The 12,721-nt window shown below is 53.2% G+C and overlaps 1 protein-coding gene across 5 annotated transcripts in view; it reads left to right on the top strand.

Annotated features, from left to right (window-relative positions):
• Nucleotides 1-12,721, top strand: part of SH3BP4 (SH3 domain binding protein 4) — a 99,699-nt gene that overhangs the window by 75,219 nt on the left and 11,759 nt on the right. For 3 of the 5 annotated variants that reach the window (XM_018040868.1, XM_018040876.1, XM_018040891.1), the window contains 2 exons: nt 3,078-3,328; nt 8,687-11,046. In XM_018040868.1, coding sequence (XP_017896357.1) covers nt 3,211-3,328; nt 8,687-11,046 — 2,478 coding nt within the window. In that variant the 5' untranslated portion in view covers nt 3,078-3,210. Of the gene's footprint in view, nt 1-249; nt 301-3,077; nt 3,329-7,614; nt 7,767-8,686; nt 11,047-12,721 lie in introns of those variants that run through there. The other 2 variants (XM_018040883.1, XM_018040901.1) reach the window with 2 other exon arrangements.

The following is a 12,721-nucleotide window of genomic DNA, read 5'->3' as shown; positions in this document are numbered from 1 at the left end:
GGCGTCCAGGGCCGAGACTGGCCCCTGCCCTGCCCCTCCTGCGGTGCTCAGGCGCCGTGTCCCTCAGACTCATGGGCCCTGCTCTGCCTGGCACTGATTCCTTGCACTTCATAACCCTGGGCCCCTTCCCCTACTCTGGGCAGCCAGCCTGCCTCTGGGGACCCTCACCGGTCCCGCAGGCCCTGGGGTCCTCGGAAGCAGTAAGGCCTCATGACTGAGCCCATCCTCACTTTTATTTATTCCGTCCTCTAGATGCTTCCCCAGATGTGAACGGCGGCTCAGTGATGCTCCAAAAGGGAGGTGAGGGAAGGCAGGGGGTGGGGGCAGCTCCTCTTTCATCCTGATCTCTCAAAGCTTGGTCAGGGTGAACTGCCCTGGGGAGCCCCAGGGATCCTGTTTCCAGGAGCACACCGCTGCTGAAGTTCCTGGGTCCTGACCAGGAGCCTGTGGGTGGGAGGGGCATTGGACTGGGGGGCGTAGGGCAGGAAGTACGTCCGACTATGAGCGTGACCCCGAGCGCCGTCCCTGGTGCTGCTGAGTCCTGGGAGCAGCCTAGCCCCGGGGGGAGGGCTGGCAGGTTCCACAGCTGATGGCATCTCCTGGCTTTAACCAACCCCCACCTCCTTTCCCTGTTGCTGCTTCCCCAAGAGGCCGGGAATCCAGGTAGGAATTGTCCTTAGTTTGAAAAAAGCCCACCTGTCAAACACAGGTTATGGGCGCAGAACCATCACAGAGTTCTCCCCGCACCAATCCGCCCGCCCACAAATCCCATTTCATCCTCCGCGTTGATTCCCTCCAGGAAATGAGGCTTTGACTTTTGGATCCAAAATGTTTTCACGTCCTCTCATCTCAGGGCCCTAGGCTGCCTGGTCACCGGCCATCCGGTCCGGCTCCGACGGCCTCTGCACAGTTGTGTGGCCTCCGTGGCTGATGGGGAAGTGGGGCTGTGTCCCCACCTCTGGGTTGGGGGCGGGCAGGGGGGCAGGAGACCAATCCCGGGACTGGCTCAGGCCCTCCTGCTTCTAGTCCAGGTCCCTGCCACCGTCCTCTCTTGTGGAGGCCCAGCTCAGTTCTCCACAGAGAGGAACCCGGGCATGGGCCAGGGGGGTCCGAGCACGTGGTCAGTTGTAACATCACAGGGAAGGAATGGAAGTCATGTGGGAGCCACTTGATCAGGGAAACCGTCCAGGTGCTTCACCCTGTCATCCTTCAAATATCTGGCGTGCCTGTGAGTGCCGCTTTGTGTGTGTGAGATGGGGCAACTCTGGAGGCTGCAGGACACCAGGATGGGAGGCGGGTGGGAGGGACCACAGTCTGGGCTCAGGTTGGGCCTGCTTTTAGGGAAAGTGTCCCCCAGGGGAGCCGGCCGCTCCTGACCTGCCCCTTGTGCACACGCACGCCCCGCCCCCGGCCCCGGATCTTGGGTTAAGGGCCCCATTCCTGGCTGTCTTCTCGCTGTGTCCTCACCTCACCCGGCAGGCAGCAGAGAGAGAGAGGCAAGCTCTCTGGGGTCTCCTTCTGTAAGGGCACTGATTCCATCCGATTTATCTAACCTCACCCCATCCCCTCCTCCCCTTCTCATCTCTAGATATCCCTCCAGAGTGGCAGAGCTCTGACAAAGGAGATGCATTCAGCCCACAGCCAGCCTTCTCCCCAGGGTGCAGGAATGTGGCATCCTTTGAGACGGCCCGGACTGTGCCCTTGAGCCACTGCCCGTGGGTCACTCAGAGCCAGGACTGGGGCTGCTGATGGGGGCTATGGAGGCCGAGGCAGGGGGTCCAGGAGTCACGGGGTCCGGCCCCTCATTCTCAGCACCTTCCCCATGTTATCTCTCTCTCCTTCAGACAAATCAGGACAGCACTCTCCCTGTCCCACGTTACCAACATGAAAGCGAACCTCGTGTGAGGTGCTCAACACGGGCTGCTCCCCAGCAGACAGCACACATGCAATCTGGGGCTGCCTGCTGCACACAGAGCCTGGGGCCAGGCTCCGTCCTGCCCACTGCAGCATCGCTGCGCTGGGCGGTGCTGGGGCTCCAGGTCCCGCTCATGAGTAAGGGCGACCCTCCTGCGTCAAGACGATGCATCTCCCGCTGTCTGTGCACGGAGCAATCCAGGAACAGGGGCCCTGCGGCCAGGGTTCGTGAACCCAGCTCTACTGGGTGAAATTCACTTGCCCTTGGTTGCCCGCTGAGCTGAGTGCGGTGGTCGCCCGTGGCCAGCCGGAGCAACATCGGCCCAGGTCTGCTCTGGGAGAGCGTGTGACCTTCCCTGCTCTGACGTTGACTCCTGGATGGTCCTTTCCTGTCCGTTGGTCCAGTTGCCTTGTTCATCTCCAACCACCACCCCCTCCCCTGCCACACACACACACACATACACACACCTGGGTGCCCCTTTCCAGGAAAACCGAGGCTTCCGAAGGGAAGCTGTGTTCTTTCCCACAAAATCTTCCTCTCCCGGTGTGCCATCAGCATGGGGACTCAGTGAATGCAGCGCGTTCCGTCTGCAGAAGTCACACGAGAACACCTTGCCTGCACAGGTGCCCACGTGTGTGTTGTGTTGTGTTTATTTGGGGGTCCAGGGAGGATCTAGGGAAGTGTCTGGGCAGGGAGCGGGGCCTTCACAACCACTGCTGTGATGCGGAGCACGGCCCGCCCGGGGCTGGAGTCAAGGGGACCAGCCACTTTCTGCACACACTGAGCTCTAGGCCCCCTTCCCCGAGCCCTGGAACCAGCAGCGTGGACAGATGCAGTTTTGTCCTTCTCTTTGGCTATAATGAATGGGCCGGCCAGGTGCTCGAGCAGATTTCACAAACCTCATTGTGGCCCCCCAGCAAGAGGGGGTGCACAGAGCAGGCCAGGGAACACTGCTGGGACTGTGTGCACGCAGAGACCCATGAGACAGGCATAAGGGGGGCACAGAAGCTGGAGCCTGAGCCCTGCTGTGTTCTCTTGGGCCAGGAAAAATGACACGGCCTCTGGAAGAACGAGGATTCCCTCTTGCTGTTGATTTGCTCTTTAAATCCGTGTCTTTTCACTTGCTCCAGGGAAATTTCTCTTTCTCTTCCACCCCTCACAGGAAGAAGCACATTGCCAAGCTGACACCGTCGTGCAGCATGGTTGCCTGAGACAGCAGCTTCCACGCTCGCTGGAATAACTGGAGGGAGAAATATGAAACCTTAGCCCATCCGCCTGGGGAAAAGCGTTTCAGAATGGCGGCTCAGCGCATCCGGGCTGCCAACTCTAGCGGCCTCCCGCGGTGCAAGTCCGAGGGGACCCTGATTGACCTCAGCGAAGGGTTTTCAGAATCGAGCTTTAATGATGTTAAAGGTGAGCTCCCGGGAACGGCGCTGGCTCGGGGAGAAAACGCAACATACGAGCGCTCAAGACCCACAGACTCTCCTAATTACAGGCTGCCAGGTTTCACATTCAGATAACTGAAGCTGAGCTGCCTAAACTTCATCAGGTTATGAATTCAGCCCTGGAACGACAACTTCATGTTTGATTTGGTTTTGATGTGCAGGGAGGTTGTTTTGAATTTTCCCCTTAGTAATGAAACAGCTTCTTAACGAAGAATATTCTTTCTCTTTGCGTGAGTTTTGGTGACATTAAGACAAGAGCGTGGTGGAACAGAGAACCGGGGGGGAAGGAGAGTGTGGTGAGCCAATGAGGTCCTGAGAGCCACTGGAGAATGGAAGGGTGGTCTGGGACAGGGGTCAGCATGCCTTCTCTGGAGGAGGCCACAGGGTAAATACTTGAATCCTTGCAGGCCATACGGCCTCTGTCACAGCTGTTCAGCTCTGCAGTTGTGCCGAGAAAGCAGTCATAGAAGAAAGTAAACAAGTAGGCATAGCTGTGTTTCAACAAAACTTGACGAAAACCACCACCTGGATCACAAAACAGCTGACAAACCCAGGGGCTAGAGTTTGCCCACCCCTGGTTTAGAGGTGGACCTGGGGTTTAATCACTGAGTCTGGGTTTTCCTAGCAGCTCCATAAAACTGGACTGGTGGTGAAGTCTATTCTTAGGCACTAAAGAGGATGCTGGTGGGTCATTTTTCTCCTAGAATTCATCCTGCCCTCACTAGCCATCATGGTGTGTCTCCTGTGAGGTTCCTGGCATCTTACATTTCATCATCATCATCACCATCATCAGTTGACTTTGCCAGTGAATCCTGTTGAAATGATCCACTGTGCTGCCTACAGACAGCTCAACAGCAAAAGCTTTCTCTTTACCTTTATATCGTTAGTCCCTGGCACAAAGTCAGCGCTAAATAAATATTTCTTGAGCTAAACTGCCTTCTCCCAAATAAAATCATGACACTTTACCCTGATGTAGTAAACATATGTGCACGTGTCTGCCTTTTCTCTTCCGTTAATCCTCAACTTCTTCTTCTTCCTGTCTGTCCTATATTCTTGTGGCCCTGAGTATAGCTTTAAATGTTCTTCTAAAGAAAAGACTAGCCAAGGAATCATGCGTGTGAGCTCCAAGTCGCTTCATTTGTATCTGACTCTTTGTGACCCTATGGACTGTAGCCTGCCAGGCTCCTCTGTCCATGGGATTCTCCAAGCATGAATACTGGAGTGTGTTGCCTTGCCCTTCTCCAGAGGATCTTCCTGACCCAGGACTGAACCCGCGTCTGTTACATCTCCTGAATTGAAGCCCCAAGGAAGCAGGAGGCTTTATTAATAAGAGCAGCAGACCTATTGGGTATTGCTATAAATAATCGAGCCATTTATTTTTCATAGTCGGGTACTAGGCACTGTTTTCCTTATAACCCAGCTACTCACAGTTGAAGCGGGAAACTGGGAACTTAAGTTGTGGGGTTTGGGCTGGGGATGTTGAAATGAAGAGAAGAGAGCAGAATGTTGAAAGTTGATGATGCTGATCCTAAAAGAATGCTGCAGCTGGGAAGGAAGGCAGGCGAGACAGCTGGGACTGTGAGGCAGGGCCGGTTAGCTTAGGGGGACGGAGTGGGGAGAGACCCCTGGACCACACTCCTGAGGGGGCAACCAGTGGCCCAGGCAGCATTTCAGCCCAGCAGCTCCCTGCACATCCTGATGATAAAGCCAGCTTCAAGGTGGGATCTTATTTCAGGCAAAATATCTGGCACAATATCTTCCACACCTGATAAATGTTTTTTCCTGTATAAGAACCAAGGCAGAAGGGTAGGAAATGTATTATTCAGTAAGTTGAACCTCCTGACACTCGGGGATATTTTTTTGTATTAAAAATCAAGGTACCTGTGAATCTGGGCAGCACTCTCCAGAATTCATTAAGATGGAACTCGATAGGGATTTTCCTGCATCTGACTTAATGGAAGTCCCAGCCTCTTGTCCCCAGGTGTCTGTGGCACTCAACTGATAAAGAGGCAGGTCCTAGAAGGGAGCTCACCCCGCGGTCCACCTCCACACGGTCCCGACTAGAAGGGGCGCGGTCTCCCAACAGATGGCGCCTCATCCTTCAGTGAAGCCTGTAGCCACTCCTCTCCTAAGAAGAAAGCTTGGAATATTAAGTAAAACCATTTTTATTCTTCATTTGCACTGATACATTTTCTCAGGCTACATCCTGCTTAATCGCTTTGGTTTTTAATTTTAAAAAATATTACTGTAAGAGAATTATTCTGGAGGAATGTAATAGGGATATAACTTTTGAGGGAGTCTAACAAGATTTTTAATAGCTGGCCAACTTTCTTTAATTTTCATTTGGTTTTAATTTTTATGTGACACTTTCATGAGATGTGTCAAGGAAACAAAAAAAATTGTTTGTGTTCCTGGAGCCTGTGACTGGAAAACAAAGTAACGGGGAAGATCTTATGCTATCCTTGGACCTCAGCTGACCCAGTTCCCTTCTTCCCACCCCGCCTCGAAGCTGTTATCTTTGGCTTGGCTGTTTTTATTCACTCCCTCCTTTCTGTGTTAAGTGATTTCTCTCCGGTGTGATTTTACAGAAGGGCAAAGCCAGGGGAATACTAACTTTGACTTCAGCCAACACCTTGTTTCAGTAACATGGATGTTGCTTCTCTGCTGTAAGCAACTACTGTGAGCAAGACATACCCTAACAGAGAATACAGCCTAGTGGGGCAATGGAACCCTCCCCCCAAAACCAAAATAAATATGTAGGGACATTTTGTATTGGTTAATGATAAATGCTATGGAGAAAAATTAAATTAGGAGGGGGCTCGAGATGTTTATTGCTTTATATAATTTTTAAACTTTTTATTTTGTATCGGGGATAGCTGATTAACAATGTGATAGTTTCAGGTGAACAGCAAAGGGACTCAGCCATACATATACGTGTATCCATTCTGCCCTGAACTCCCCTCCCATCCAGGCTGTCACATAACATGGAGGGGAGTTCTCAGTACTATACAGTTGGTCCTTGTTGGTTATCCATTTTAAACATAGCAGCATGTACATGTCCATCCCAAACTCCCTAACTGTCCCTTCCCCGCAGTAACTATAAGTTCATTGGTTTTGTGAGTCCTTTGCTTGGACTAAGCATCATTATTTCCGTCACTTCATCGGCATCATCTCATTTAATCCTTACCAGAGCCCACTGAGGATAGATGGTTTATCCATCATGACCAATCCCAGGCTCCAGAGATCCCACAGCTGCTAAAGTGAAAGGGAAAGAAGTTGCTCAGTCGTAATCCAATTCTTTGTGACCTCCTGGACTACCCAGTCCATGGAATTCTCCAGGCCAGAATACTGGAGTGTGTAGCCGTCCCCCTCTCCAGGGGATCTTCCCAACCCAGGGAGCGAACCCAGGTCTCCCGCATTGCAGGTGGATTCTTTTACCAGCTGAGCCACAGGGAAGCCCTAAGGGTGCAGATTAAAAGCCCAGGTCTGCTGATCCCAGAGCCAGATTTTCTCTGACACCCCAGACTTGGTGGTAGGTGACAGCCTCCCCAAGGCCCAGGTACACACCCTGCCAAGCATATCTCTGTAATTTAGTTAGTGTAAATAAATAGAAACTTCCTACCTTATTTCCTGAGACTTTGCTGAAGAAATACAATATAATTCATTATCATTTCCTTTATACAATTTAATTTATTTTTATTTTCTTTAGGAAAGGGAAATGGGCAGGTGAATTTTTTTGGCAGGACTGCCGATTTGATAGACTAGTATGTCTGTTGACTTAGTCATACATTAGACAAGATGAAAGTGTAATTCCACTAAAAATGTCCTGTCTTTGCTTGTTCATTTAAGACAACTAAGAAAATCTGCTTTCATTTATCTGTAACAGGAAGGCAGCAAACTCTGTAAAACAAGGCACAGCTGGGGTGGGGAAGGGGGCCAATATATGGGGTTATTTCCATCAGAAAGAAATGTGTTCATCCTCTTAACCCTAATCCTCTACTTAGGTATATGTACTTTGTCGCCTATGGGAGGTTTTTAATTATCCGTTATTTTTCAAAACACATCCTACTTGTTTAGATGACTTTCTTTTTCTGCTGTTTCAATTGCTGTCTACATTGGTAACACATAGTTGGACACCAAGAGCCATAAATTAGCTTGAGTCAGTTGTTTAAAGTGTTGGCATTTTTTCAGATTGCTTAAGGAGTTGTTCAAAAGAACGTGAATTATGACCGAACCTCAACCTTTAATTTTCAGGGGATGAGAGAGAAGTGATTTCATGGTGTTCTTCTGAACGATTGTTTAAAAGAGGCTGAAAGAGACCCGACTCAAAAATCTTATTTCATATAAACAGTTTGATGAAAAATGGGTTCAACTTGGGAACCAGGAAACGGGTCTGATTATCAAGGGTACGTTCCCCTCGGTTTATGTATTTTATTTGGAAGGGAGAGAGTGGAATTGGTTTTTAGACACAAATAGATTTCTGCTGGAGGGCTTTCCTGGTCTTTGGTTACATGCATTGGGTCATTTAACACTGTTTTTCTAAATCATTTTCAACTTCTCTTTTGACCTAGCAGCAGTCCCAGTAAGTTAGTTGAATCAAGAAAAGTCCAGTTAAAAGGAGATGTTTAAAACCCCAGTTGTCATTCAGTCAATAAGTCATGTCTGACTCTTTGTGACCCCATGGACTATAGCACTGCAGGCTTCCCTGTCCTTCACCATCTCCCGGAGCTTGCTCAGACTCATGTCCATTGAGCCTGTGATGCCGTCCAACCATCTCATCCTCTGCCACCTCCTTCTCCTCCTGCCTTCAGTCTTTCCCAGCATCATGGTCTTTTCCAATGAGTCATCTTTTTGCATCAGGGGGCCAAAGTATTTTTGTAACTTCAGCTTCAGCATCAGTCCTTTCAAAGAATATTCAGGGTTGATCTCCTTTAGGACTGACTGGTTTGATCTCCTTGCAGTCCCAGGGACACTCAAGAGTCTTCTCCAGCACCACAGTTTGAAAGTATCAATATTTCGGCACTCAGCCTGCCTTATGGTAAAACCCAGGACATCGGATAATTCTATCATGCTGATTTGTATTTCTATGGATGGTGGAGAGGCTTTCTACCTGACTTAGACTGTGACTGGGATGTGATGGAATTTGGGGAGGATTCAGCCAGGTGAATCAGACCCCAGATTTCACTGGTTGGTTTCTGTCAATTATGCCTGGCTTGTTGTCTCCATGTCGGGGGTGATGGTTTCCCAGGCTTCTTTTGTGTCTTGGGACAACATTCTGCCTCTTCTTGGGAGCCCACCCTCACCTCCTGTTCTTTATTTTGCACAGTGCCTTCTCCCAGTGCCTTGCTCGTGGACAATCCCACACCCTTTGGAAACGCAAAGGAGGTGATTGCAATCAAGGACTACTGCCCAACCAACTTCACCACCCTCAAGTTCTCCAAGGGCGACCACCTGTATGTCCTGGACACGTCGGGCGGGGAGTGGTGGTATGCGCACAACACCACGGAGATGGGCTACATCCCCTCCTCCTACGTGCAGCCCTTAAACTACCGGAACTCCACCCTCAGCGACAGCGGGATGATTGACAATCTTCCAGACAGCCCGGATGAAGTCGCCAAGGAGCTCGATTTGCTCGGGGGGTGGACGGATGCCAAGAAGGAATCCAGCAAAGCCTACAGTAATAATCCTTTCTGGAGCGGAGTCCAGACGAACCCATTTCTCAACGGGAACATCCCGGCGATGCCCAGCGTGGACGAGCTGATGCCCAGAAGCGCCGTGGACTTGCTCCTCTTCGACACGGGGACATCCTCCTTCACCGAGTCCAGCTCGGCGACCACCAACAGCACCGGCAACATCTTCGATGAGCTGCCGGCCGCCGGCCGCCTCCCCGCGGAGCCGCCCGTCAAGCGGGACAACCCTTTCTTCCGAAGCAAGCGTTCCTACAGCCTCTCGGAGCTCTCCGTGCTCCAGGCCAAGTCCGATGCGCCCGCGTCCTCAGGGTTTTTCACGGGCTTGAAATCGCCAGCCCCCGAGCAGTTCCAGAGCCGCGAGGACTTCCGGGCTGCCTGGCTGAGCCACCGGAAGCTGGCCCGGTCTTGCCACGACCTGGACCTTCTGGGCCAGAGCCCTGGGTGGGGTCAGACCCAGGCGGTAGAGACGAACATCGTGTGTAAGCTGGACAGCTCAGGGGGCGCCGTCCAGCTGCCTGACGCCAACATCAGCATCCACGTGCCCGAGGGCCACGTGGCTCCCGGGGAGATGCAGCAGGTCTCCATGAAGGCTCTGCTGGACCCCCCGCTGGAGCTCAACAGCGACCGGTGCAGCTCCATCAGCCCAGTGCTGGAGGTGAAGCTGAGCACCCTGGAGGTGAAGACCCACCTCATCCTGGAGATGAAGGTGTCAGCCGAGGTAAAGAGCGACATTTTCAGCAAAAGCACGGTGGGCCTCCAGTGCCTGAGGAGCGACTCCAAAGAGGGGCCCTACGTCCCCATCCCTCTCGCCTACAGCTACGGGGACACAGTCCAGGTCCAGCTGGACAACCTGGAGCCCTGTATGTACCTGGCCATCGTCGCCCACGGCCCGAACATCCTCTACCCTTCCACGGTCTGGGACTTCATCAATAAAAAAGTCACCGTGGGTCTCTACGGCCCCAAACACATCCACCCATCCTTCAAGACAGTGGTGACCATTTTTGGTCATGACTGTGCCCCAAAGACCCTCCTGGTCAGCGAGGTCACCCGCCAGGCCCCTACCCCGGCCCCAGTGGCCCTGCAACTCTGGGGCAAGCACCAGTTCGTTCTGTCCAGGCCCCAGGATCTCCAAGTCTGTGTGTTTTCCAACATGACCAACTACGAGGTCAAAGCCAGCGATCAGGCCAAGGCCGTGAGAGGGTTCCAGGTGAAGCTGGGCAAGGTTAGCCGCCTCATCTTCCCCATCACATGCCAGAACCCCAGCGAGCTCTCCGACTTCACGCTGCGGGTTCAGGTGAAAGATGACCAGGAGGCCATCCTCACCCAGTTTTGTGTACAGACCCCCCAGCCGCCCCCCAAAAGCGCCATCAAGCCATCCGGGCAGAGACGCTTCCTCAAGAAGAACGAGGTGGGGAAGATTATCCTGTCCCCGCTGGCCGCCACCACCAAGTACCCAACGTTTCAGGACCGTCCCGTGTCCAGCCTCAAGTTCGGCAAGCTACTCAAGACGGTGGTGCGGCAGAGCAAGAACCACTACCTGCTGGAGTACAAGAAGGGCGACGCCATCGCCCTGCTCAGCGAGGAGAAGATCCGGCTCAAGGGGCAGCTTTGGACGAAGGAGTGGTACATCGGCTACCACCAGGGCAGGGTGGGCCTGGTGCACGCCAAGAACGTGCTGGTGGTGGGCAAGGCGCGGCCCAGCCTGCTGGCGGGGCCCGAGCTGAGCACGTCCGTGCTGCTGGAGCAGATCCTGCGGCCCTGCAAGTTCCTCACCTACATCTACGCCTCCGTCCGCACGCTGCTCATGGAGAATGTCAGCAGCTGGCGCTCCTTCGCTGACGCCCTGGGCTACGGGGACCTGCCGCTCACCTTCTTCTGCCGGGCCGAGCTGGACAGCGAGCCCGAGCGGGTAGCGTCCGTCCTGGAGAAGCTGAAGGAAGACTGCAACAACACGGACAACAAAGACCGGAAGTCCTTCCAGAAGGAGCTCATGATGGTGAGTGGCCGGCGGGGCACGGCTTCGCGGAGGCTGGGGGCCCAGTCTGGCCTTAAAGCCCTGGCACACGCGGGCACAGAAGTGGTTTCCTCAGTCGGTGGGCCCGGGGTCTGGGGCCCCTCTCTGCTCCCGGACACTCACATACACCTGGGGACTGGCATTTACGTGGGCCTCGGGGAGGGGAGCCCCAAACGGCTCAGCGCCACCGGGGCGTGAGGGTCGTTCAGGTCTCCTCCCGCTGAATTTGTGAGCTCCTCAGAGGTCAGAATGCATCTCCCCCTGCCGGATGTGGGGGTTGGGGCACCAGGGGGCCCTGTGTCCACCCGCTCCTGTTTAGATCTCCTGGGAGGAAATCCATCCTTTCCTCAGATCTCCAGGGGGACCTGTGACATGAAAGTTTGGTGAACCACTGCCCCAAAGTCTAGCTTGATCACAATGTGAATTTTTCTCTCTGGTTCTTACTTGAAGGTTCTACCCTCCTCAGTATCATTTCCTCTTCCTCCGTTTTGCTTCTGTTTGATTTGGGGTGACGTTGTGGTTGTTATTGTTGTTGTTCAGTTGTTGTCACGTCCAACTCTTTGCCACCCCCATGGACTGCAGCACCCCAGGCTGCCTCGTCCTTCACTGTCTCCCGGAGCTTGCTCAAACTCATGTCCATCGAGTGGGCAGTGCCATCCAACCATCTCATCCCCTGTCATCTCTTTCTCCTCTTGCCCTTAATCTTTCCTAGCATCAGGGTCTTTTCCAATGAGTCGGCTCATCAGGTGGCCAAAGTATTCTTGGGGCTTCAGCATCAGTCCTTCCAGTGAACATTCAGGGTAATTTCCTTCGGAAAACTCGAGTGAGGACAGCCTCTGTTTTTGCCAGCACAACTGGTAACTGGAATCCTAAGTAGAGAGGGGGTGGTTAGAGCGCCCCCTGCTGGTTAGAGCTTATAAACCAACTGGAAAGCGCCTGCCTTACCCATTCACAGCTTCTCACGGGCCTGGGCTCTGCGCTGGTCACTCTAACTGACGGTGCAGTTACCTGGGAGAAGCTTGATGCCTTCTGGGCATCCCTGGTTGAATTCATGCCAGCAGACATTCTGTTGATTCTTTCTGTAACAGAAGCCGACTCAGTTCCCTTCCCTGTCCCCCAGTACGAACATGCCACTAGTTTTTGTTCCCGTGGGAAGCCGGTGACTCGGTCATAACCTATTTTTTTCCTCGTTCCACCCATTCCACACAGCCCTTTTCACCTCCTATGCCCTGTAAGGTATGACTCCCAGCGCCCCTGCATTTCTGTCGCCTCAACTCCCCTCCTTCCCCCAGCACCTGCCATTCTGAGTGAGCGCCTATTGGAATGGATGGGCCCGGTGTGTTTGTGTGGGTGTGAGGGTGTGTGCGTGGATGGAGGTGTTGCATTCACGTCCCGTGCTGCCGCCTGGGGCTGGGGGGTACAAAAGGGATACGGTCCACGGGGGCATGGCCCCTGCTGCAGGGAGCATGACCGGCAGCCTCACAGGAAGCAAGGCATCAAGAAAGACCCCGTGACCGTGGCCCCACAATAATACAAAGTGTCAGACACACGGAACGGGATAAGAGCCTGACTTTGCCCACAGGAAGGAAACCGGACCTGGAGGTGGCAACCAGGAGGTCACCGAAGGCATCCATCACTGATGGTAGCTTCAGTCGGG

Source organism: Capra hircus, chromosome 3 (assembly GCF_001704415.2).
Source record: "Capra hircus breed San Clemente chromosome 3, ASM170441v1, whole genome shotgun sequence".
In the NCBI taxonomy this organism is placed as follows: Eukaryota; Metazoa; Chordata; class Mammalia; order Artiodactyla; family Bovidae; genus Capra; species Capra hircus.
This window is presented reverse-complemented; position numbering and strand designations above follow the sequence as displayed.